Source organism: Heptranchias perlo, chromosome 1 (genome assembly GCF_035084215.1).
Source record: "Heptranchias perlo isolate sHepPer1 chromosome 1, sHepPer1.hap1, whole genome shotgun sequence".
Classification (NCBI taxonomy): Eukaryota; Metazoa; Chordata; class Chondrichthyes; order Hexanchiformes; family Hexanchidae; genus Heptranchias; species Heptranchias perlo.
This window is the reverse complement of record NC_090325.1, coordinates 51,762,740-51,790,480: the sequence shown is the minus strand read 5'-3', so window position 1 is coordinate 51,790,480 and position 27,741 is coordinate 51,762,740. Positions and strand designations below refer to the sequence as shown.

General features: G+C 42.0%; 1 protein-coding gene and 1 long non-coding RNA gene across 3 annotated transcripts in view; one reads left to right on the top strand and one right to left on the bottom strand.

Moving 5' to 3' along the window:
• Window positions 1–27,741, top strand: part of LOC137322062 (probable E3 ubiquitin-protein ligase HERC1) — a 317,287-nt gene that overhangs the window by 269,481 nt on the left and 20,065 nt on the right. For both annotated transcript variants that reach the window (XM_067985131.1, XM_067985126.1), the window contains exons 68-72: window positions 5,549–5,651; window positions 9,902–10,071; window positions 11,014–11,152; window positions 12,578–12,747; window positions 20,857–21,026. In XM_067985131.1, the coding sequence (XP_067841232.1) occupies window positions 5,549–5,651; window positions 9,902–10,071; window positions 11,014–11,152; window positions 12,578–12,747; window positions 20,857–21,026 (752 nt within the window). The remainder of the gene's footprint in view (window positions 1–5,548; window positions 5,652–9,901; window positions 10,072–11,013; window positions 11,153–12,577; window positions 12,748–20,856; window positions 21,027–27,741) is intronic.
• On the bottom strand, window positions 10,474–26,617 carry LOC137322106 (uncharacterized). The gene is made up of 3 exons (XR_010962962.1): window positions 26,458–26,617; window positions 16,729–17,078; window positions 10,474–10,515 (listed from the first exon to the last, which is right to left on the bottom strand). It is a non-coding gene; the product is annotated as an uncharacterized lncRNA (long non-coding RNA).

Genomic DNA, 27,741 nt, shown 5'->3' with positions numbered 1-27,741 from the left:
GGACTGCAGCGATTCAAGAAGGCAGCTCACCACCACCATCTCAAGTGCAATTAGGGATGGGCAATAAATGCTGGCCTTGCCAGCGACGTCCCATCCCATGAACGAATAAAAAAAAATTGATGCCTAATCAACTCGATGATCAATTTCTCAAATGCACTACTTGACATCTTTCCCAGCTCCATCCAGAACTAGCTTGTATAAATTCCCACACCCATCATCTCTGACCTCACCAACTCCACTGGCTCCCTGTGCCTTAGCTAAATGATTTCAAGATCTGCATCCTCGTTTTCAGATTCCTCCATGGGGTAACTGTACTCTAACTGAGTGAGTGATCTCTAGCCATATGTCCAAGTCAAAACACTGGTGCTTTTCTGACCTTGAACCATTGCTTGCTGCCTGCTCCCTCTTGTCCACCATCATAGGCTGATCTTTCAGTCACGATGCCCCCATTCTGAAGTTGTTTGCCAAAATCATCTTGCTTTGCTAATCCTGCCATCAAAATCCTCCTTTAAAAAAACTCTAGTAACACATTCTGTCATCTCTCTCCTTCCATGCCTTCCCCCCACCCCAAACTCCCCCAGTGTTTTCTTCCCTGCTTGATGTCCACCTCTCACCAGGTAAAACATTCTGAAATGTTCCTGTTAGTGAGGTGCACCATGAAAAATAAGTAAGTGCAGCGCTTTGGTATACCATTTGGATGTGGAACTTGAACAAATAGGGAAGAATCTCACTACAGAAAATAGATTTGGTCGTTCTCATTCTTTGAACCTCCAGTTCCACATACATAGCTTCTCTTCGGCCTTCTTGATGCTCTTTTCTAACATGGTGCGACTTAGGGCTGCTTATTTTTATACTGCATTGCTTTTGTTGTTATGTATTATCTATGCTGCCTGTTAGTGTGTGGTTCAAGACAAGGCCCTGCGTGTGGCAGAGTGGGAGAAGGTCACCTAACTAAGATGGTTAAGTTTGGACTTACGTTCTTAAAGGGACAGCCCACATGGTGTCCTATGTGTAATGGGGATTTTAGGTTATCTTGTCAGTTTATAGAATCATAGAATGGTTACAGCATTGAAGGAGGCCATTCGGCCTGACAAGCCAGTGCTGGCTCTTTGTAAGTGCAATCCAGTTAGTCCCATTCCCCTGCTTTCTCCCCGTAGACGTGCAGATTTTTTCCCTTCAAGTATTTATCCAATTCCTTTTTGAAGGTCACGATTGAATCTGCTTCCACCACCCTTTCAGGCAACGCATTCCAGATCATAACTACTCGCTACATAAAAAAGTTTTTCCTCATGTCGCCTTTGGTTCTTTTGCCAATCACCTTAAATCTGTGTCCTCTGGTTGTCAACCCTTCCGCCAATGGGAACAGTTTCTCTTTATTCACTTTATCTAAACCCGTCATGATTTTGAACACTTCGATCAAATCTCCTCTCAACCTTCTCTGCTCTAAGGAGAACAACCCCAGCTTCTCCGATCTATCCACATAACTGAAGTCCCTCTTCCCTGGAACCATTCTAGTAAATCTTTTCTGCACCCTCTCTAAGGCTTTCATATCCTTCCTAAAGTGTGGTGCCCAGAACTGGACGCAATACTCCAGTCGTGGCCGACCAGTGTTCTGTAAAGGTTCAACATAACTTCCTTGCTTTTGTACTCCATGCCTCTATTTATAAAGCCCAGGATCTCGTATGCTTTTTTAACTGCTTTCCCAACCTATCCTGCCACCTTCAAAGATTTGTGCACATATACCCCCAGGTCTCTCTGTTCCTGCACTTTCTTTAGAATTGTACCATTTAGTTTATATTGCCTCTCCTCATTCTTCCTGCCAAAATGTATCACTCCACACTTCTCTGCGTTAAATTTCATCTGCCATGTGTCTGCCCATTCCACCAGCCTGTCTATATCCCCTTGGAGTCTATTACTATCCTTCTCACTATTTACTACACTTAAAAGTTGTGTGTCATCTGCAAATTTTGAAACACCCAAGTCCAAGTCATTAATATATATCAAAAAAAGCAGCGATCCCATTACTGGCCCCTGGGGAACAGCACTGTACATCTTTCTCCAGTCCGAAAAACAACCGTTCACCACTGCTCTCTGTTTCCTGTCACTCAGCCAATTTCGTATCCATGCTGCCACTGCTCTTTTTATTCCATGGGCTTCAATCTTGATGACAAGGCTATTATGTGGCACTTTACTGAACGCCTTTTGAAAGTCCATATACACAACATCAACCGCATTGCCCTCACCAACCCTCTCTGTTACCTCATCAAAATACTCAATCAAGTTAGTTCACACGATTTGCCTTTAACAAATCCGTGCTGGCTTTCCTTGGTTAATCCACACTCGTCCAAGTGACTATTAATTTTGTCCTGGATTATCATTTCGAAAAGCTTCCCCACCACCGAGTTTAAACTGACTGGCCTATAGTTGCTGGGTTTATCCTTGCTCCCTTTTTTGAACAAGGGTGTAATATAAGCAGTTCTCCAGTCCTCTGGCACCACCCCCATATCTAAGGAGGATTGGAAGATTATGGCCAGCACCTCTGCAATTTCCACCCTTATTTTTCTCAGCAACTAAGGATGCATCCCATCCGGACCGGGTGACTTATCTACTTTAAGTACAGCCAGCCTTTCTAGTACCTCTTCTTTATCAATTTTTAGCCCATTCAGTATCTCAACTAACTCCCCTTTATTGTGACTTTGGCAGCATCTTCTTCCTTGGTAAAGACAGATGCAAAGCACTCATTTAGTACCTCAACCCATGCCCTCTGCCTCCATGCGTAAATCTCCTTTTTGGTCCCCGATTGGCCCCACCCCTCCTCTTACTACCCGTCTACTGTTTATATGCCTATAGAAGATTCCCTTTTATGTTAGCCACCAGTATATTCTCATACTCTCTCTTTGCCCCTCTTATTTCCTTTTTTACTTCTCTGTACTTTCTATATTCTGCCTGGTTCTCACTTGTATTATCAACTTGACATCTGTCATGTGCCCCCTTTTTTGCTTCATCTTTCTCTCTATCTCTTTCGACATCCAAGGAGCTCTGGCTTTAGTTGCCCTACCTTTTCCTCTCGTGGGAATGTACCTAGACTGTACCGAACCATCTTATCTTTAAAGGCTGCCCATTGTTCGATTACAGTTTTGCCTGCCAGTCTTTGATTCCAATTTACCCGGGCCAGATCCGTTTATAACCCACTGAAATTGGTCCTCCTCCAATTAAGTATTTTTACTTTAGATTGCTCCTTGACCTTTTCTATAAGTAATCTAAACCTTATGATACTATGATTACTATTCCCGAAATGTTCCCCCATTGACACTTGCTCCACTTGACCCACCTCATTCCCTGGAACCAGATCCAGCATTGCCTCCTTTCTCGTTGGACTGGAAACATACTGATCAAGAAAGTTCTCCTGAACACACTTCAGAAATTCCTACCCCTCTTTGCCCTTTACATTATTACTATCCCAGTCTATATTAGGATAGTTAAAGTCCCCCATTATCACTACTCCATAGTTCTTCCTGTAATTTCCCTGCAAATTTGCTCCTCTATATTCTTCCCACTAGTTGGTGGCCTATAGAATACACCCAGTAGTGTAATGGCGCCTCTATTGTTTCTTAACTCTAACCAAATAGATTCTATATCCTCTCACTCCAGCACTGCAATATTCTCCTTGATCAATACTGCCACTCCCCACCCCCACCCCCTCCTTTCTTTCCTTCCCTATCTTTCCTGAACACCTTGTATCCAGGAATATGTAGTACCCCATCGTGCCCTTTTTTGAGCCTGGTCTCGTTATTGCCACTACATGATATTCCCATGTGACTATTTGCGCCTGCAGCTCACCAATCTTATTTACCATGCTTTGCGTGATTACACACATGCACTCTAAACCTATCTTAGATCATCTTATATTCTCTCTTAGTTTGATCCTATCTAGTACTGTATTATTCCTTACTGTACTACTATCTGTCTCTCCCATTCCTTTGTGCACCTTGTTTCTCCTTTCTAATGCTACATCCTGGTGCCCATCCCCCTGTCAAAGTAGTTTAAACCCTCCTCCACAGCAGAGTGAACCTCCCCACGAGGACATATGTCCCAACTCTGTTGAGATGCAACCCATCCGTCTTGAACGGGTCCCTCCTGCCCCAGAACTGGTCGCAATGCCCCAAGAATCTGAAGCCCTCCCTCTTGCACCATGTCTCTAGCCATGCATTAACCTGCCTTTTCTTCCTATTCCTGAACTCACTAGTGAGGTTCACTGGGAGTAATCCAGAGATTACTCCTTTTGAGGTCCTGCTTTTTAACTTCCTCCCTCGCTCCTGAAACTCTAACCGCAGGACCTCATTTCTTTTCTTTCCTATGTCGTTGAACCCACATGGACTACAACTTCTGGCTGTTCCCCTTCCCCCCGCAGAATGTTCTGCACCTTCTCTATGATGTCTTTTACCCTGGCACCAGGGAGGCAACACACCATGCTGGACTCCTGTCAGCGGTCACAGAAACGCCTGTCTGACCCCTGACTATCGAATCCCCTATGACTACTGCATTCTACACTCCACTGTGCCCCCCTGTGCAGTCCTTTGTCCCATAGTGCCATGCTCAGGACTGCACTCCTTCGAGTTGTTGTTACCCTCACTGGTATCCAATGCTGAATACCGGTTTGAGAGTGCCACACACCCAGAAGATTCTTGCATTGCCTGCCTCTTCCTACCCTATCAGACGGCCACCCACTTGCTATCTTGAACGCTCTGTGGCTGCGGGGTGACCACCTCCTGGAACATATGATCCAGGAAACCTTCAGCCTCCATTATACTCTGCAGTGACTCCAGCTGCCCCTCAAGCTCAGAAACCCTCAGCTTGAGCTCGAGCAACTGGAGGCATGTCCTGCACATGTGGCCCTCCAGGGCACATGAAGCGTCCTGAAGCTCCCACATGGCGCAGGAATTGCAAGCAGTGGATCTCAGCTGCCCGTCCATTATATTTAGAAACCTTTTTTTTCTAAACTCCCTTTAGATATTCTTCTTATTAATTTACTTACTGTTTACTTACCCCAATTAACCTACCCTTTTATTCCAGGTCTCTTAGAGCTGCTCCTCTCTGTTCACTGTGACGTCACTGTTATGTCACCCTCTCAGTTCCGAGTGAATGGGGCTCCTCCCCTGGTGCTCAGCGCCACTTCTCTCAACTAAATATTTATTTATAGGTAATTACTTTTTAGTCTGTTTTTGGTTTTTTTTCACTTTTTTTTAATTTAGCACCTAATTCCCAATCTCTCCAAATTCTCAATATCCCACTTGGTTCACGATCCACTCTCTTTGTGATCCATTCTGTGCTTCAGCAGATAACCTTCTACTTTATGCACCTCTTGAGAACAGCAGTTTTTTTTGATCATTTTTGTCAGTCTCTCATATTTGCAGAATATAGACAACTGGAGAGTCTTTAGGACTAATTATTTTGCTTAAACTGAAATTAATTCAATTTTTGATTGACTGTGGTAGGAAGCTTAATCTCCAATTATCATTTACGACTCCCTGTGATTTTTACCACGCAGAAAATTGAAGGCCTTTGCAATAAAGGAGTGAAGAAAGTAGCTTGTGGAACCCAGTTTTCTGTTGTACTAACAAAGGATGGACATGTATTCACTTTTGGACAAGGTACCTTTCTATCTCTCCCCTTCCATACAGTCATGTTATTGTAAGAAATAAAATACTGATATAACATTTAGACTATAAATTAGCAGAGGCAGTAAAAGGTTTTTGGGGTGATTAATTATATTCTGAAGCCACTTGGTTCATTGTGAGACAGTTATCGATAAGGCATATCAATACTGGGGTGCATCAGGAAGGCATTGGACTACAAGTCAGAAAACGTTACACTGACATTATTTAGATCAATGGTGAGGCCAATTCTGGGACATGGTGTGCAGTTTTGGTCACCCTAACTCAAAAGAAGATATAGTTGCATTGGAAATGTTCAAGGAGTGACCAAGATGATTCCAGGGCTTAAGATACCAAATTATGAAAAGGGCTCAAGCAACTAAATTTATTTTTGATGGAATAAGAATGAAGGGATACATGATATAGGCTTACAAAATAATGAAAGATATAGATAAGGTCAAAGTAAGCAAGTTAATTTTCTTGACCAATGAATATAGAATGAGAGGACACGAGTACAATATTCAAAAACCTCAAATAGGATAGAAATTGGAAAAAACATTTCCTTCCCCCCCCCCCCCCCCCCCCCCGCCCCAGGACAATCCATTGGAACAGACTATTGGCGCCTGTAGTTAATTTGGGATCTATTGGCCCCTTTAAAAAGGAGCTGGATTGATGTATGTTAAGCAGAATTATGATTTATAAAGAAATATTGAACAATGCTGCTTGATTTTTTTTTACAGGGTAATAGGAGATCAATAGGTGGTATGGAAAAGATATCCATAATAGAACATGGTCCTTGGATGGAGTAGTTTACGGCACTGAATGGCCTTTTCTGAGCATTTTCTGATGTTCTGGCATCCATTATAAAGAATTAATACTTTTCCAATCAAGTAAAAATTCTAAAATGTAGTTATTTTTTATTTAACAGTAATATTGTAGGTTGGATTCAGGAAGTCCACAAAAGGTGGGAAAAAGTGTAATACTTTTTAAAAACTATATTGTAAAATGGGGGTTTGGCAAACAGCAAGGAGGACTGTAAAAGATTTCAGGACGAAATAGATAGATTATTGGAATGGGCAGATGCAATTCAATGTGAATATACGTGAGATAATATATTTTGGGACAAAAAACGAGGAATGGGAATATAATGGAAAGACACTGAACAGAGAGATGTAAGGGTTCAAATACGTAATTCCCTGAAAGTGTGAGTGCAGGTGGGTAAAGCCACAAGAAAAATCAATAGCATTTTGGGTTTTATAAATATGGGAATAGAGTACAAGAGGAAAGAAGTAATGATCAATTTGTACAAGGCATTTGTTAGGCCACAGTTAGAGTAGTGTGAGCAATTTAGGGGGCACCTCATTATAGAAAGGACATTAATGCCATAGAGAGGGTACAATATAGATTCACCAGGATGATGCGGGGGATGGAAAGCTATAGTTATGACAGGAGATTTGAGATACTGAGACTATTTCCACTGGAACAGAAAAGGCCAAGAGATTTAAATGAGATTTGTAAATTTATGAAGAGTTTAGACTGAATAAGAAAAGACTATTTCCTCTGGTTGGGGAGACAGAGGGATCATTGATTTAAAATGGTCACTAAGAGATTATAGTCCAGCAATTTTATTTTAAATTCACAAGCTTTCGGAGATTTTCTCCTTCCTCAGGCAAATGTTGCCTGAGGAAGGAGAAAATCTCCGAAAGCTTGTGAATTTAAAATAAAATTGCTGGACTATAACTTGGTGTTGTAAAATTGTTTACAATTGTCAACCCCAGTCCATCACCGGCATCTCCACATCATGACTAAGAGATTAAGGAGAGAGGTTAGGAGAAATTTCTTTATGGAGGATTGTTGGAGCATTGAATGCTTTGCCACAGGAAATAGTTGAGGGTGAGACTGTTGTGTCTTTTTAGGGGAAAATGTGATTAATATTTGAAGCAGAAGAAGATACAGAGCTATGGGGAGAGAACAGGGCAGTGGATCAGTTTTGGATTGCTCTTGCAAAGAGTCAGCAAGATGCAATAAATTAAAAGGCCTCTTCCTGTAAACTTCTGTGGTTCTGTGGGTGGCTCAGCTCACCAGTAATTTTGTCCTCAATTTATCAATAATTCCACCTGTTGCCTGATTCCAGCATTTAGTCGCACTAACTGTGCATAAGTATCATACAAACAATTTGTACTTTGGAAGTTCTTATTTGATTGTCATCCATCACAAGCGGTTACACTCTAGGAGCTTCTCATTAAGTCCCTAATTGTTTACTTCAGCTGCCAAATGGGAGAGCTCTTTAATTGAAGATTATTAAATAACAAACCAGCAGAAATTTACTCAAAGTCAAAAGGAACTCTCTGGATAAGCACCTATTAGTACTTACACATAGAGTTACCAGTGTATTCTGAACAGCATTCAAAATTTCATGGCACAATAACATATTAATTTGGTCCCATATTGAAACTGAAGTTTCTGGTTAATTACGCTTTGAACTCTGGATGAAGAATTTGTTTTTCCCAGTATCACATAAGAACATAAGAAATAGGAGCAGGAGTAGGCCAATCGGCCCCTCGAGCCTGCTCCGCCATTCAATAAGATCATGGCTGATCTGATCCTAACCTCAAATCTAAATTCATGTCCAATTTCCTGCCCGCTCCCCGTAACCCCTAATTCCCTTTACTTCTAGGAAACTGTCTATTTCTGTTTTAAATTTATTTAATGATGTAGCTTCCACAGCTTCCTGGGGCAGCAAATTCCACAGACCTACTGCCCTCTGAGTGAAGAAGTTTCTCCTCATCTCAGTTTTGAAAGAGCAGCCCCTTATTCTAAGATTATGCCCCCTAGTTCTAGTTTCACCCATCCTTGGGAACATCCTCACCGCATCCACCCGATCAAGCCCCTTCACAATCTTATATGTTTCAATAAGATCGCCTCTCATTCTTCTAAACTCCAATGAGTAGAGTCCCAATCTACTCAACCTCTCCTCATATGTCCGCCCCCTCATCCCCGGGATTAACCGAGTGAACTTTCTTTGTACTGCCTCGAGAGCAAGTATGTCTTTTCTTAAGTATGGACACCAAAACTGTATGCAGTATTCCAGGTGCGGTCTCACCAATACCTTATATAACTGCAGCAATACCTCCCTGTTTTTATATTCTATCCCCCTAGCAATAAAAGCCAACATTCCGTTGGCCTTCTTGATCACCTGCTGCACCTGCATACTAACTTTTTGATTTTCTTGCACTAGGACCCCCAGATCCCTTTGTACTGCAGTACTTTCCAGTTTCTAGCCATTAAGATAATAACTTGCTCTCTCATTTTTCCTGCCAAAGTGCATAACCTCACATGAAATTGTGCCTTTGTCATCTATCCATGTATGAAAAGTTTTTCATGTCTGTCAATCAGTGTATGATTGGGAAATGCCTCCAAAATTGCTGATTGGTCCATGTTACTGTGATTACGTTGTTACTAAAGGCCAACCACGTCCCAACAATTAGTTGCACAAGTACAGGCAACCATTCTTTTTATTCTTATTCTCTATCTATACTTTCCATCAGTTTTACCCTTTCCATCATTTTACTCTACTTTGTAATTTTTTTTCTTCAGCATTCTACTTTTAATTGTTTTAATATTCTCTTTTTTAATTTTTTTTTTTCTCTTGCTCAGCCACCTTGTCCGCATCACACTCTTCCTACTTTGCCCGGCCAGAATCTCCCCTCTCCTTCCCTCTATGCCAAGTGTTGCTGAAGCCCCCACTCATCCTCCTTGCACTGCCTCAGCCAAATCTCCCTTCCACGTCCAGCCACATGGCAAGCTCCCGGCCTGCTCAACTTCACTTCTATTCTTTTCTCTTCCCACTCCCCCACCCCCCCCCCCCCCCAACACACACACCCAACCTGAATCTCCCCTCCACAGCTGCAGATTTCAAAAGTTAAATATAAAAATGAGAAGAATGCAGCAAATTGGAAAAAGTAGGTTTATAAGAAAATAGAGAGAAATACAGAGACAAGAGAGACTATCTGGTAGCCATTCATAGAGGGCCAGAGAAAGAAAGAGTATAATGCAAACAGAACAAGAGAGAGGAAGATACAAAGAACTAGGGTGTTGGAGACAAATGAGCAGAGATAGTTGGATTAAAGCAAACACAAATTCATATCTTTGTGAGCAGCACTAAAGATCAAATCAAGTTGCAAATTTAAAACTGTTGAGATTCATCTGGGAAGGTTTTTCAGAATACTTTCTGTTTTTACCTTTAGAGCGTCTTATAGGTTTGCCAGATTCAATGCTGCGTAATCACAATCGTCCACAGCAGGTTCCCACGCTGGAAGCAGTGTTTATTGAAGATATTGCAGTGGGATCAGAGCATACACTTGCTTTGTCTTCTACAGGGGATATGTTTGCCTGGGGATGCAATGCTGAAGGCCAGGTAGGACAGTTAAGATCAACGTAAGGAAATGTATTTCTTTAATATACAAAAATACCTACTTGAACTTGAAAAATTGATAGAAATTTAGGTTTAACACTGACAACTTATTAAACTACACTTATTTGCTCATCTGGCCTGTGCATAAAGGCACTGATCATTATATTAAGCAACACAGACCAGAAAATTCCAGATTTGATTCTTTGACTGTGCTAAGTTAGCTGATCTCAGGGGGGGCAGCAGTTGGAACGCTACAATTGGCTCAACACGCCCATGTTAGGGCAAGGAAAAATCAGCCAGGGTTCCTGCTCCTCACCGTTATCCAGTGACCGCAACTGAAAAGTACGTATTTGTGAATGTTGATTTAATGTACTTCAGTACGTGATGCTTTGCTTTTCCTCTTACCTGAAAGTAAGCATTGGAGATCCACAGCATGTAAATCAGTATCTTAAAGGAAAGATCAGAGATGTGGTGAACAGTTACAACAAATCATTAAAATAACATTTAAATCATTAAAATGTTAATATTTTGGGATATGGTATATAAATATTTTGAGACACAACATTTGGTAAGTGTAGCATTCTTGGGAGGAACAGGTGATTTTGGACCTATGCTTCCCAAAGCTCTCCACCACTGGGGGTTTCCTCACCTCATGTCTGGGTCTGTTGTAGACTAATTGGTACAGATTGCTATGATTCGTCAACAACTCCATTATCATTGTATCATGCGACAGCAAGGATAATAGAGGGCAAACTAAATGGACTTTGGTGTCTATCTTTCTCTTTGATGTGTTTGGCCTGCTTTACATTTCTAGCGTTTGAGATTTTTATTTTAAACAAAACTACATTGTTTTTAAACCTTGTTTAATATGTTGTAACATTTCCTCATTTGTCTAGATATAATGTAGCCATACTGTAAGGTAATAACACAATTTCCTTTCTGCAGCTTGGTTTAAGCCATACCAACCAAGTGAAAGAGCCAACGTTGATTACTACACTTCAAGGGAAGAATATTCGTCAGATTTCAGCTGGTCGGTGTCATAGTGCTGCATGGACCACCCCTCCTCTTTCACCTACAACTCCAGGTAACATTTTATACTAATCTTGTAACACAACAGTAGGGATGAAACTGGAGCAAAAACATATAGAACGTTGTGTAGGGTCGGTTTGTGATTTAAACATTTTTGGACACTAAAGGAATCAAGGGATATGGGGATCGAGCAGGAAAGTGGAGTTGAGGTAGAAGATCAACCATGATCTTATTGAATGGCGGAGCAGACTCGTGAGGCCATATGGCCTACCCCTCCTATTTTCTTATGTTCTTCTGGGCCATTGCAAAGAACTGGAAACTGTGTCAAAGATAATAAATGATTCTGGTACATGCATGCAATGGCAAGTTGTACCCTAGAGGCCAGTTAGCTGTCATCACATTAAAATTGAAAGAACTCCGGCTTTGAGTATGTTCCTTTTGCCAATAGAATCTCTCCTTTCCTCGCTCTCTTTTTCTTTTTTTTTCTCTCTCTCGTATCAACTTGGCTCAGTTGGTGGTACTTTCACCTTTAGGTTTGAGCCCCACAGTAGAGCTTGATTGCTTAACCTAAGCTGACATTACAGTGCATTACTGAAGAAGGTGCACATTACCTTCTTAGCATAACTAGAGATGAGCATTAAATACAACCATGCCAGTGTCATCTACATCCTGAGAATTTTTTTATGTGAATGCCTGTCGGAGGCAGACTTTTTGGGATGCTTATGTTACCATTGGTGTAGCTGAAGCTGTATCATTAAAGGTACCATATTTTTGAAGTCCTGGTGATGTAAAGAACACACAATAAATACATTAATAATACATTTCTTGCTCTTATCTGTTTTCCTCCTTGTAAGGATTTAGGTTTTTTTGCTGTTCACTAATGGTATATAAATGCATAAAATTAGAAAATAAAATCCCTTTGTGGTTATCCACCAGAAAGTAAGATTTACTGATGCCCATTGTTTTGTAGTGATAATGCATGGATTTATAAGCTGTAATTTTACATATGGAGAGTTCCTTGAGCAAGTGGGACAATAGTTGCTTTCTCAACAAGAAGGGAAAGAATATCCGAGGGCACCACCTGACCCACTGTGGCATGATTTCTATCAGACAGTTGCATAGTAGAATTGGCAGAGGCCTGGGAACAATTTGCCGGTGACCAAGCATTGTGTGTGGTCCAGAGGCTCCTAATGAAAATAATGAATCTCAAAAATAATTTTTTATTTAGAAGTTACAGGAAAAAAGGTAACTCTTTTTAAATGATAGGTGATCTGACATTTTCGACGCCATTGCGAGTACTGAATTTGTACAAAGGGATTTTAATGTGTGATCATTGTCCTGAAACACTCTAAACTCATATTTCTACATGATAGGTACACATGCAGCTGATTTTCTGAATTGGTAAGCCAATGAGCTCTGGCTGTATTATCTTCAAATGAATTTAGAGCAATAATTTACCTTGATTTTTTTTTAATTAAAGGTAGCACAGTTCCTGTTCAGCTTGGTATACCACAGATGGTACCTCCTCAATACAGTGTACTTAAAGAATGCAGCCCAGAAACCCTTACAAATAGATTGCGGGTTCTGTTTCACTTCTCTGACCTGATGTATAAGTCTTGGAGACTGCTAAATCTCAGCTCTAACCATCAGGTAAAATATTTCTTTCACATCCTGGTTCTAAGTAGTTTTAATTTTTTTTTTACTGTGAAAGTTAGATGATTGCCAATGCTCTTCATGCAGGACACCACCAAAGTAGAAAACATTTAAAGAGAAGATCAAGCATATCTGGGAGTAACAATTTGGTGAAACCAAACCTGAATTTTAAAAACCTAATGATTGCAAGAGTGAAGAAGATAAAGAATTCTTCAGTTTGGTCTTTGGGAAGAATAAGTGAACATTGGGGATAATGCAATGAGTCTTGATTTCAACATTGTAGGGAGGAGGAAGAAAATGTACGATGCCATATTTAGAGCTTAGTTGACATTAGAGTTGAGAGAGATTGTCGTCTTAAAGGCCATTTTTTTTCTTGCACCTATCCAGGAGTTCAAGAGAGAGACATGGTTGCAGGGTGACCAAGGATGAGAACTGAACATCCAGGGGTATTCAATATTTAGGAAGGACAGCAAAAAGGGAAAGGAGGTGGGGTAGCGTTGTTAGTAAAGGAGGAAATCAATGCAATAGTGAGGAAGGATATTGGCTCAGAAAATCACGATGTGGAATCTGTATGGGTGGAGCTAAGGAACTCCAAGGGGCAGAAAACGTTGGTGGGGGTTGTCTATAGGGCCCCAAACAGTAGTGGAGATGAAGGGGAGGGCATTAAACATGAAATTAGAGACGCATGCAAGAAGGATACAACTATAATCATGGGTGACTTTAATATACATATAGATTGGTCAAACCAAATTAGCAATAATACTGTGGGGGAGGAATTCCTGGAGTGTGTACGTGATGGTTTTCTAGACCAATACGTTGAGGAACCAACTAGAGAACAGGCGATCCTAGACTGGGTATTGTGCAATGAGAAAGGATTAATTAACAATCTTGTTGTGCGGGGTCCCTTAGGGAAGAGCGACCATAACATGATAGAATTCCTCAGTAAAATGGAGAGTGAAGTAGTTGAATCTGAAACTAGGGTCCTGAATCTAAATAAAGGAAATTACAAAAGTATGAGGTGCGAGTTGGCTATGATAGATTGGGGAACTTTACTAAAAGGGATGACGGTGGATAGGCAATGGGTAATATTTAAAGAACGTGTGCAGGAATTACAACAATTATTCATTCTGTCTGGTGCAAAAATAAAACAGGAAAGGTGGCTCAACTGTGGCTTACAAAATAAATTAGGGATAGTATTAGATCCAAAGAGGAGACATATAAAATTATCAGAAAAATTGGCAAGCCTGAGGATTGGGAGCAGTTTAGAATTCAGCAGAGAAGGACAAAGAAATTGATTTAAAGGGGAAAAATAGAGTATGAGAGTAAACTAGCAGGGAACATAAAAACTGACTGGAAAAGCTTCTGTTAATATGTCAAGAGAAAAAGATTAGTGAAGACAAATGTAGGTCTCTTACAGTCAGAAATGGGGGAAATTATAATGGGGAACAAAGAAATGGCAGAACAATTAAACACATACTTTGGTTCTGTCTTCATAAAAGAGGACACAAATAACCTCCCAGAAATGTTAGGGAACCAAGGGTCTAGTGAGAGGGAGGAATTGAAGGAAACCAGTATTAGTAAAAAAAAATAGTGCTAGGGAAATTAATGGGGCTAAAGGCTGACAAATCCCCAGGGCCTGATAATCTACATCCCAGAGTACTAAAGGAAGTGGCCCTGGAAATAGTGGATGCATTGGTGGTCATCTTCCAAAATTCCATAGATTCTGGAGCAGTTCCTACAAATTGGAGGGTGGCAAATGTAACCCCACTATTTAAAAAAGGAGGGAGAGAAAAAATAGGGAATTACAGACCAGTTAGCCTAACATCAGTAGTGGGGAAAATGCTAGAATCTATTATAAAAGATGTGATAACAGAACACTTGGAAGGCATTAATGGGATTGGACAAAGTCAGCATGGGTGTATGAAAGAGAAATCATGCTTAACAAATCTACTGGAGTTTTTTGAGGAGGTAACTAGTAGAATAGATAGGGGAGAACCAGTGGATGTGGTGTACTTGGATTTTCAGAAGGCTTTTGATAAGGTCCCACACAAGAGGTTAGTGTGCAAAATTAAAGCACATGGGATTGGGTGGAATATACTGGCATGGATTGAGAATTGGTTAACAGAGAGTAGGAATAAACGGGTCTTTTTCCGGGTGGCAGGACGTGACTGGTGGGGTACCGCAGGGATCAGTGCTTGGGCCCCAGCTATTCACAATATATATCAATGATTTGGATGAGGGAACTAAATGTAACATTTCCAAGTTTGCAGACGATACAAAGCTGGGGTGGAATGTGAGCTGTGAGGAGGATGCAAAGAGGCCCCAATGTGATTTAGACAAGTTGGGTGAGTGGGCAAGAACATGGCAGATGCAGTACAACGTGGATAAATGTGAGGTTATCCACTTTGGTTGTAAAAACAGAAAATTCAGATAATCTTCCTGTGATAGATTGGGAAAAGGGGAGGTGCAACGAGACCTGGGTGTCCTTGTACATCAGTCGCTGAAAGCGAGCATTCAGGTGCAGCAAGCAGTTAGGAAGGCGAATGGTATGTTGGCCTTCATTGCAAGAGGATTTAAGTATCGGAGCAGGGATGTCTTACTGCAGTTGTGCAGGGCCTTGGTCAAACTACATCTGGAGTATTGTGTGCAGTTTTGGACTCCATATCTGAGGAAGGATGTCCTTGCCATGGAGGGAGTGCAACAAAGGTTTACCAGACTGATTCCTGGGATGGCAGGACTGACGTATGAGGAGAGAATGGGTCGACTAGGCCTATATTCACTAGAGTTTAGAAGAATGAAAGGTGATCTCATCGAAACAGATAAAATTCTAACAGGACCAGACAGACTAGATGCAGGGAGGATGTTCCCGATGGCTGGGGCGTCCAGAACCAGGGGTCACAGTCTCAGGATACGGAGTATGCCATTTAGAACCAAGATGAGGAGAAATTTCTTCACTCAGAGGGTGGTGAACCTGTGGAATTCTCTACCACAGAAGGCAGTGGAGGCCAAGTCATTAGATGTATTCAAGAAGGAGATAGATATATTTCTTAATGCTAAAGGGATCAAGGGATATGGGGAAAAAGCGGGAACGGATGATCAGCCATGATCATTTTGAATGGCGGAGCAGGCCCGAATGGCCTACTCTTGCTCCTATTTTCTATGTTTCTATGATAAGAGTTTTGCCAGATATTTGGAGTTGCAAGACTAGTTGTTTGGCAAAAAAGAGGAAACCAAGCATCTTAGAGGTAGCTTTAGCAATGGGAGTGGCGGGAGTTCTTTTTGAGATAAGACTATATAATAGGGCCAAGAACGTTAGTAGATGATCAACAACTAAGAGTGGAGTATTAAAAAGTAAGAGGTGCTTGTTAGTTAGACTTGAAAGAGACATGAACATTTTCTTTGAAGAATTTAAAGAAATAAGTTTTGTGTTGCCATATTGAAGGGCGTGGAAAAGATAAAGATGTAGGCTTGGAAAAATATTGTTATCTGGGCAAGGTAGGAGAAAGTGGGCAGAATTCATAATGGGACCTGGTATAACCAAGTCCGTTTCCTTTTTTCCACCCGTCCAATATACAGCTGGACGTGGAAACAGGTGCATACTCCACTATACAAATGAGAGCAATATACCATTTGATGTATTTCCCGTCATTTGTGCCAGGATTTAAAAGGTTGGGTCTTCGCCCTTTTCTAGCTACAATCTAAAATTCCAATGATAGGTACATCCCCCATTGGAAATCCCACAGTTCCACCTCTCTGGTGTCTGGGCTCACCCCTTTTATGTAAATGATCCCGTCCCCAGGAATTAAGACCGGATCAAAGCCGGGCCTGTTGGCTGGACGCAAGGCCCAAGCTGCTGACCTTCTGGCAGTGTGGTATCCTGCTAGGAAATTCAGAGCCATTATATTTGACATCGTACATGGCAAACAATAACATTCATATGAGAGATGACTTGTATATATGTCTGTCTGTTTTTGTTACCTGTCACTTATTTGATGTGCCTTGGATAGATATATAAAATGTTGGAAAAGATTGGCACCCAATAGTGCAAGTATGGTCTCTTATGGTCTAAGTAGTAGAGTGCTTGTCTCTTCGAAGCCTGTCTATAAACCAAGTTGCAGGTTGAAAAGACCATGTCACCACCTTGTCGGGTACAAGTCTGAGATGAGGTCCAAGTTACAAAATTCTGAAACTGGCTCCAAAGACTGGTAGAAAATTATATATTAAAAATTTCTGGATCCAGTACTCTTGTTCTGTCTCAAAAAGGACAGTCACGTGCTATATTTCTGTGATGAGGCAGAATTGGAACTCCAAATTGACTGAAGTATTATCTGAAATGCAGAAATGAAGAGCCAAGTCAACAACGGCAACAGAAATCGGTACAACTCCTTCAAATCATGTTTAACTAACTTGATTGAGTTTTTTGATGAGGTAACAGAGAGGGTTGATGAGAGCAATGCGGTTCATGTTATGTATATGGACTTTCAAAAGGCATTTGATAAAGTGCCACATTATAGGCCTGTCAGCAAATTTGAAGCCCAAAACAAAAGGGGCAGTGGCAGCATGGATACGAAATTGGGTAAGTGACAGGAATCAGAGAGTAGTGGTGAACAGTTGTTTTTCGGACTGGAGGAAGGTATACAGTGGTGTTCCCCAGGAGTCGGTATTGGGACCACTGCTTTTTTTGATATATAATAATGACTTAGACATTGAATTCCATCTGCCATAGTTTTGCCCACTCACTTAACTGACTATGTCCCTTTGTAACTTCCTGCTCCCATCTACACAACTTACTGTGTCTCCTAAAAATCTGAATATGTAACTCTCTATTCCTTCATCCAAGTCATTAATATATATGGTGAAAAGCTGAGGCCCCAGTACAGATCCCCTGCCAATCAGAGTACATTCCCTTTATCCCTACACTCTATCTCCTACCCCCCACCCCAATCAATTACCGATCCATGTCACAAGGTTACCTCAAATTCCACGCGCTCCCATTTTTGTTAATCTTTTTGCGGAACCTTATCAAACCTTCCGGAAGTCCATATAGACAACGTCCATAGACACTCCCATCTCCACCATGCTGGTGACTTCCTCAAAAAATTCAACTAGATTAGTCAGATCTGGCCCACCTTTCACAAATCCTAGAAAAAAGTCTGTTACCCAGATTTTCCTGCAACAGCGAGATCGGTGATGTACAGCATAAATTTAGGCATTTAGCATATCGATCTCACCATCAATAACTGCCTCCATATTTTCCTGCAATTCTAATTAGAATATGCCCCAGCGAGCATGACGGCGAATCAGAAGCGCCACAGCCAATGGCCAGGAATTTGTCCCGAATCTGACACTGCCCAGAGTTGTCTTAATCAATAGAATGTCCCTTTCTGCTTGGTAGTAAATTAAAATAGGACCGGGAGACAGAGTGGGGCATTGTGGCCATAATCTGTTGGCCACTCATTGTTACGAGCGAGCTTTGTGTGTGATGATCAGGCTGGGTGTCTGGAGGGAGTTAATCTGGAGAACAGTGTTCTTCTAAAAGGGCTAGGATTTATTGTGTGGCCTGTTGATACCAGAAGGAATTCGGCTCTGGGACTCAGCTCATTGTTACAGGTAATTTCTTGCCTATGAGTGCCAAAAGTTCTAGATTATTACAGTAATCCTAGCACAGCCAAGTGTGTGTGCACCTTTTTTTAATCAGCATGCCTGCCAGAAAGTTAGCATGGATCAAGGAAAATTGCCATCGCTACAGTTTTCATTGGGAACAATTTTACAACACCAAGTTATAGTCCAACAATTTTATTTGAAAATCACAAGTTTTCAAATAAAATTGTTGGACTATAACTTGGTGTTGTAAAATTGTTTACAATTGTCAACCCCAGTCCATCACCGGCATCTCCACATCAGGGTTTTCATTGGGGGGCAGAGCTATTATAATTAACTTTTACCTGTTTCAGCGAGGGTCTTGGCGGAGTGGCACAAATGGCCACGGAAATCTTGATGTGGCACAAAAATTAGCATAACTTATTCACCATAATTTCCTGCAACTTCTGCACTGGAATAATGGCGTACGCCATTGCTATGGCTCAAGTTTTCAAAAAAATCCATGCCTGTGTGGGAGCAACAGTGAATTGTGCTGTGGAACAGGAGGACATGGGTTGCACTTATGACTTGACATCTAAGCATGTGCACACATGAATGGCTAATCTCAGCCTTACCACTATGGAGAAGAAATTGAGGGCAAGAAATTCAAAACTGATTTGTAATCCATAATGTACAAAACTATGTATTTCTGCGAAATCTACTGTCAGCGTAAGGCACAAATAAAGCATAGGTTAATAAAGATTTCTCTGCTTTTGCCCAAGTAATATCTATTAACCCTAATGTCAAAAGAGCACCTTCTTCTGTGCATCCTAGCAACTTCTGAGTCAGATTGCTGATTTTTTTTTTGTAGAACTTTGAACAGTTTTGTTCTGACTAGACATTTGGAGACTGCCCAAATTCATTTCACTTGGAGATCTTTGGAGCCAACAGAAAGAAGAATCTTTGAGTTCACTTTCAGTTTTTCAGTTGAAAGGGCCATGTTCTAACCTGCTCTGCAACCCAGTCACCATTTTATTCTCGTTAGTACTTTGTTCGATGGATAGTCATTCAACTGAAGAAGCACAGTGACCTGCTAGGTCCATAAGACCAATGACCATAAGAGATTGGAGCAGGAGTAGGCCATTCGGCCCCTCAAGCCTGCTCCGCCATTCAATGAAATCATGGCTGATCTGATTTTTACCTCAACTCCACTTTCCTACCTTTTCCCCATATCCTTTGACTCCCTTGCTGATCAAAAATTTGTCTAACTCAGCCCTGAATGTATTCAATGACTCAGCCTCTGCAGCTTTTTGGGGTAAAGAATTCCAAAGATTCACGACCCTCTGGGAGAAGAAATTCCTCCTCGTTTCCGTCTTAAACAGGTGACCTCTTATCCTGAGACTATGCCCCCTAGTTTTAGAATCCCCCATGAGGGGTAACATCCTCTCAGCATCTACCCTATCGAGTCCCCTCAGAATCTTGTATGTTTCAATAAGATCTCCTCCCATTCTTCTGAACTCCAATGAGTATAGACCCAACCTGTTCAATCTTTCCTCATAAGTCAACCCTTCCATACCCAGAATCAACCTAGTGAACCTTCTCTGAACTGCCTCCAATGCAAGTATGTCCTTCTTTAAATAAAGGCACCAGAACTGTACGCAGTACTCCAGGTGTGGTCTCACCAGCACCCTGTACAGTTGTAGCATGACTTCCCTGCTTTTATACTCCATCCCCCTAGAAATAAAGGCCAATATTCCATTTGCCTTCCGGATTACCTGCTGCACCTGTATGTTGACTTTTTGTGTTTCATGTACGAGGACACTCAGATCCCTCTGTACCGAGGCATTTTGTAGTATTTCTCCATTCAAATAATATTTTGCTTTTTTATTTTTCCTCCCAAAGTGGATGACTTCACATTTTCCCACATTATATTCCATCTGCCAAATTTTTGCCCATTCACTTAACCTGTCAATATCCCTTTGCAGACTCTTTGTGTCCTCATCGTAACTTGCTTTTCCACCTATCTTTGTATCATCAGCAAATTTGGCCACAAGACACTCAGGTCCTGCCAATATGGGTTTGTAACTGACTAGTCCATATCTGCATGAGGTTCAGGGATCAAATCTCCCTTCTAATTTTCCCTTGCTGTCCTATAGGGACACACGACCCCCAGTTTAGTGCATCCCAAAAGCTCTGACTAGGGTTGGGAACTTGGCTAGCAGGAAATTGTAATCAAAATATGTTTATGCCACCCAAGTACAATCCTAATTCATGTAATGTGCATTCTTTGCTAAAATTTTAACCCAGTGAGGTTCCTAATGGAATGCATTGTTTTCTTTTCCGCTACAGAATGTACTGTACTTTTCCTATAAGTCTTGGGCCAGCACGTTTACTTCAATTTCTAGTATAAGATTTCAATAAAGAAAAAGGAAGAAAAACGATAATCACAGAAACAAGCAACAAGCAATAAGAAAAGAATTTTTGTGGTTTAAGTTAATTGAAAATGTTTTTGTCCCTTTCCCCCAGACCAGCGTATCACGGTATAATATTGGAGCTTCAGCGATAGCCCAAGGCCGCTTGAGAGGCCTCCTGTCTCCAAAGGTCAACATTCTGCCACTGGTGCGATCAATAGGAAGAACTATGATTCAGGGAAAGACCTATGGGCCTCAGATCACGGTGAAGAGAATTTCGGCAAGGTACAGTACTCGAAGAGCAACTCTGCAAATCATCATTAAATACTATGAAATCCTGTTTTTAAATCTAGTTAAAGGGAAACTCTAGAAATACAAAGTACAAAACAGATATCAGTATCAGTAATGGTGGCCATGAAACTACCGGATTGTCGTAAAAACCCATCTGGTTCACTAATATCCTTTAGGGAAGGAAACCTGCCGTCCTTACCCGGTCTGGCCTATATGTGACTCCAGACCCACAGCAATCTGGTTGATTCTTAATTGCCCTCTGAAATGGCCCAGCAAGCCACTCAGTTGTAAAATCTCGCTACGAAAAGTCATAAGAAGAATAAAACCGGACGGACCACCCGGCATCGGACGACTAGGCACCGAATACGACAGCAGCAAACCAAGCCCAGTCGACCCTGCAAAGTCCTCCTCACTAACATCTGGGGACTTGTGCCAAAATTGGGAGAGCTGTCCCACAGACTAGTCAAGCAACAGCCTGACATAGCCATACTCACAGAATCATACCTTTCAGCCAATGTCGCAGACTCTTCCATCACCATCCCTGGGTATGTCCTGTCCCACCAGCAGGACAGACCGACCAGAGGTGACGGTACAGTGATATACAGTCAGGAGGGAGTGGCCCTGGGAGTCCTCAACATTGACTCTGGAATGCAGCAAGAGCCAAGACCGTGGCACCACGAGTGACTCAGCTGCACAGGAGGGGAGGAAAAAGAATGGGAGAGCAATAGTGATAAGGGATTCCATCGTAAGGGGAACAGATAGGCGTTTCTGGGGCCGCAGACGTGACTCCAGGATGGTATGTTGCCTCCCTGGTGCTAGGGTCAAGGATGTCACGGAGTGACTGCAGGACATTCAAGGGGGAGGGTGAACAGCCAGAGGTCGTGGTCCATATTAGTACCAACGACATTGGTTTTAAAAAAAAGGGATGAGGTCCTGCAAGCAGAATATAGGAAGTTAGGAAATAAATTAAAAGCAGGACCTCTAAGGTAGTAATCTCAGGATTGCTCCCAGTGCCACGTGCTAGCAAGAGCAGAAATAGGAGAATAGACCAGATGAATGCGTGGCTAGAGAGATGGTGTAGGAGGGAGGGGTTTAAATTCCTGGGGCATTGGGACAGATTTTGGGAAAGGCGAGACCTGTTCAAGCTAGACAGGTTGCACCCAAGCAGAATCGGGACCAATATCCTCGCGGGGGCATTTGCTAGTTCTGTTGGGGAGGGTTTAAACTAGTATGGCAGGGGGATGGGAATCAAAGGGCAGGTACAGAGAGGTAAGGGTGTATACTTCAATGCAAGGAGTATTACAAACAAAGCAGATGAGCTAAGGGCACAGATAGAAACACGGCAGCATGATATCATTGCTATAACGGAAACCTGGCTTAAAGAGGGGGATAATTGGCAGCTCAATATCCCTGGATATAGAGTTTTCAGGCAGGATAGAGTGGGTGATAAAAAAGGAGGGGGGTAGCATTATTAGTTAAAGAATCAATTACAGTTGAGAGAAGGGAGGATATGCTAAATGGATCATCAATCGAGGCCATATGGGTTAAGCTAAGAAATAAAAAAAGGGGCAGTCACACTACTAAGAATGTACTATAGACCCTCGAATAGCGAAAGGGAGATAGAAGAACAAATATGTAGGCAAAAATAAGAGGGCAATAATGTTAGGGTAGTTAAAGTCTCCTACTATCAACTGGGATTCAATTAGTGTGAGGGGCACATAGGGCGCAAAATTCTTGATCGGTGTCCAGGAGAACTTTTTTAGCCAGTACGTGACAAGCCCAACAAGAAGGGATGCAATTCTAGATTTAGTCCTGGGAAATGAAGATGGGCAAGTGGGTGAAGTGACAGTGGGTGACCATATTGGGATAGTGACCACAATTCAGTTAGTTTTAGCATTATTATGGAAAAGGACAGAGTTAAATCAGGAGTAAACGTTTTAAATTGGGGGAAGGCAAATTTTACAGAACTAAGGTTGATTTGTCAGAAGTGGACTGGACACAACTACTTGAGGAGAAATCAGTGGCAAGCCAGTGGGAGGCACTAAAAAGTGAAATTCTACGGGTACAATGCAGACATGTCCCCTCAAAGGAAAAGGGTGGCACTGCCAAATTAGAGCCCCCTGGTTGTCTAGAAGTATAAGGGGCAAGATAAAGCAGAAAAAGAAAGCTTATGACTGTCACAGAAAACTAAGTACTGCAGAAAGCCAAGAAGAGTATAGAAAGTAGGGATGATGTAAAAAAGGAAATAAGGAAAGCAAAGAGAGGGCATGAAAGTTTAAAGAAAACCCAAAGATGTTTTATCAGTACATTAAGAACAAGAGGATAGCTAAGGAAAAGGTGGGACCTATCAGGGTTGAGAAGGGTAACTTGTGTGTAGAAGCAGAGGATGTGGGTAGGGTTTTAAATGAATATTTTGTCTCCGTATTCACAAAGGAAAGGGATGATCCGGACGTAGTAGTTGAAGAGGAGGGGTGTGACATATTGGATTAGGTAAACATAACTAGAGAGGAAGTACTAGAGGGACTGGAATCCTTGAAAGTTGATAAGTCACCAGGGAAGGATGAATTGTTTCCTAGGCTATTGAAGGAAGCCAGGGAGGAAATAGCGGATGCTCTGAGGATCATTTTCCAATCCTCACTAGATACAGGGGAGGTACCGGAGGACTGGAAGACTGCAAACGTAGTACCATTGTTTAAAAAGGGTATGAGGGAAAGGCCGAATAATTATAGGCCGGTCAGTCTTACCTCGGTGGTGGGCAAACTATTAGAATCAATACTGAGAGATAGGATAAACTGTCACTTGGAAAGGCATGGTTTAATCAGGGATAGTCAGCATGGATTTGTTCAGGGAAGGTCATGCCTTACAAATCTGATTGAATTCTTTGAGGAAGTGACCAGGAGGATTGATGAGGGTGGTGCAGTGGATGTTGTATACATAGATTTTAGTAAGGCATTTGACAAGGTCCCACATGGCAGACTGGTCAGAAAGGTAAAAGCCCATGGGATACAAGGAAATGTGGCAAATTGGATCCAAAATTGGCTCAGTAACAGGAAACAAAGTAAAAGTCGATGGATGTCTTTGAGAATGGAAATCCGTTTCCAGTGGTGTGCTACAGGGCTCAGTGTTGGGTCCCTTGCTGTTTGTGGTATATATTAATGATTTGGACTTGAATGTAGGGGGCATGATTGGCAAATTTGCAGACAACACAAAAATTGGCCGTGTAGTTGATAGTGAAGAGGATAGCTGTAGACTCCAAGAAGATATCAATGGGTTGGTGGAGTGGGCGGAAAAGTGGCAAATGAAGTTCAACCCGGAGAAGTGTGAGGTAATGCACTTAGGGAGGGCAAACAGTAAAAGGGAATAAGCAGTAAACGGGAATATGTTGAGAGGGGTAGAGGAAGTGAGAGACGTTGGAGTGCATGTGCACAGGTCCCTGAAGGTGGCAGTACAGGTAGATAAGGTTGTGAAGAAGGCACATGGAATGCTCTCCATTATTAGCGGAGGTATAGAATACAAAAGCAGGGATGTAATGATGGAACTGTATAAAACGCTGGTACGGCCATAGCTGGAATATTGTGCACAGTTCTGGTCACCACATTACAGGAAGGACATAATTGATCTGGAGAGAGTGCAGATAAGATTTACAAGAATGTTGCCAGGGCTTGAAAATTGCAGCTACGAGGAGAGATTGGATAGGCTGGGGTTGTTTTTCTTGGAGCAGAGGAGGCTGAGGGGAGACTTGATTGAGGTGTACAAAATTATGAGGGGCCTAGATAGAGTAGACAGGAAGAACCTGTTACAAGAACTAGAGGACATAGATTTAAGCTGATTGGCGGAAGGATTAGAGGGGACATGAGGGAAAACTTTTTTACCCAGAGGGTGGTAGGTGTATGGAATTCGCTGCCCGAATTGGTGGTAGAGGCAAGGGCCCTCAACTCTTTTTAAAAAGTACCTGGACCTGCACCTAAAGTGCTGTAACTTGCAGGGCTATGGACTGGGTGCTGGAAGGTGGGATTAGAATGGGCACGTGGTTGTTCTTCGAGCCATCGCGGACACGATGGCCGAATGGCCCCCTTCTGTACTGTATCTTTTCTGTGGTTCTAATGATGTTCCCCAGGGATCCGTATTGGGGCCCTCAGCTTTTCACCATATATAAATAACTCGGATGAAAGAATAGAGAGTTGTATATCCAAGTTTGTAGATGTTACTAAGTTAGGGCACACAGTAAGTAGTGCAGATGGGAGCAAGAGGTTACAAAGGAACATACAGATTAAGTGAGCAGGCAAAGCTGTGACAGATCCGCGACCTCTACCACCTCGAAGGACAAGAGCAGCAGGTACATGGGAACAACACCACCTGCACGTTCCCCTTCAAGTCACACACCATCCCAACTTGGAAATATATCGCCGTTCCTTCATTGTCGCTGGGTCAAAATCCTGGAACTCCCTTCCTAACAGCACTGTGGGAGAACCTTCACCACACGGACTGCAGTAGTTCAAGAAGGCGGCTCACCACCACCTTCTCAAGGGCAATTAGGGATGGGCAATAAATGCTGGCCTCGCCAGCAACGCCCACATCCCATGAACGAATTTTTTTTTAAAATGGAGTGTGAGATCATCCACTTTGGATCCAAGAAAGACAAATCATCATATTTTCCTACTAGTGAGAGACTAGGAACTGTGACGGAGCAAAGAGATTTGGGTGTCCAGGCACACAAATCATAAAGCTAGTGCATTAGTACAAAAAATCATCAAAAAGGCTAGTGGAATGTTCGTCTTTAACGCAAAGGGGCTAAAATACAAAGGGGAGGAAGTTGTGCTTCAGTTGTACAAAGCCTTGGTCAGATCTAGAGTACTGTGTTCGGTTTTGGGTTCCGCGACACAGGAAGGATGTAGTGGCCTTGGAGGGGTACAGCGCAGATTCAGCAGAATTATACCAGGGCTTAAAGGGTCAAATTATGAGAACAGATTGCATAAATTTGGCTTGTATTCCCTTGAGTTTAGGAGATTGAAGGATGATCTAAATGAGGTGCTTAAAATCATAAAAGGACAAATACAGAGAAGCTGTTCCTCCAGAACAAGGGGCACAATCTTGCAATTAGAGCTAGGCTATTCTGGTGTGAAATCGGGAAACACCCTTTCGCCCAAGGGGTAGTGGTAATCTGGAATTCTGTCTCCCAAAAGACTGTGGATGCTGGGTCAGTTGAAATTTCCAAGGCTGAGATCATCTGATTCATAATAGGTTAGGCTGGTAAATGGAAGTTGAGGAACAGAATAGCCATGATCTACTTCAGTGGTGGAACAGGTTTGAGGGGCTGAATGGCCTACTCCTGTTCCTATGTTTTCTATGAATATATGCAGACCTTGTTACTTGATTCGTTTTGTACAATTCACACTTTGTAATCCATGCGTCTGGTATTACTCACATTTAGAAGAGTTTGCTTCCAGTTATTCCAAACAGTGCACTGACCTCAGTCTAACCCAGGGAACTGAGCTATGTTGGCAGCTTTATTTGTTGCTTTCTTCTTAATTAGCTGCAAACGACGTTGTGCTCTATAACAGAATTTAAAGTTCATTTGATTAGGTTTACTCAGAAATAAACACTAAATGTGCTTTGACCTATTTGTGAAACAGTAAGACCTTGGTGTCTCCATCCTTGGGAAACATTACTTGTGGTCCTTGCTGAGCCGCAAGGTTTAATTTATCAATTTAGGGAGTGTGGCGCAGTTTGTAAATAATTTCAGTTGAAGGCCCAGGGTAAATCACTGGAAGCTTGTGCTTAACTGTGTCCTTTCGATAATGCATGTCGTTCTTTTAATGCATTGGGTGTTAGCTTGGCTCAGTTGCTAGCACTCTAGCCTTTGATCCAGAAGGTTGTGTGTTCAAGCCCCACTCCAGGACTGGTTTACCCAGAGCAGAAGGAAACTAACTCACCTGTCTTGAAACCAAGGGAACTATAACAGGGAATCCAGTAAGAGTTATCAGGATGCAGCACTTTCTGCAAAATCCAACAGCAGAGGGGGTACATTTAGCAATAATCCTTTCCATTAGATTGATGGAGGGCAGAAGCTTAAAGAGGAAATAAATTTCTTAGCTATAGAGAGTTCCATTCCTGCCAGGCTGCGTTGTGACATCACCAACATATGGGGGAGAAAGTTAGAATACTTTTTTTTTGTATAGTATGCCTCATTCTTGGGAAAAGAACAAGAGGGGGAGATAAGGAGAATTTTTTTTATGCAGCAAGTTGTTATGGTCTGGAATGCACTGCCTGAAAGGGTGGTGGAAGTAGATACAATAATAACTTTCAAAAGGGAATTGAATAAATATTTGAAGGGGAACATTTTGCAGGGCTATGGGGAAAGAGACTATGGGGAGTGGGACTAATTGGATAGCTCTTTCAAGAACCAGCACAGACATGATGGGCCAAATGGCCTCCTACTGTGCTGTATCATTCTATGATTCTATGATATAGCAACAGCCTCAATGTTATGTGGAGGTAGCATGACTGTGACATTTCTAATAGTAACGATATTGAGGAAAACAATAGATTTATAGTGCTGATCTTAATGGAGGATTATTTTCCTGCTGAAGAGAGGACAGTAATTATGAGAAAAGCCACAGGTGAATAACACAGATCAGAGGTGATAGCAGCTTGAGTTCACTTTTGATCACTGGTGTTAGAGGGCTGAATTATGAGGAACAATTTATAA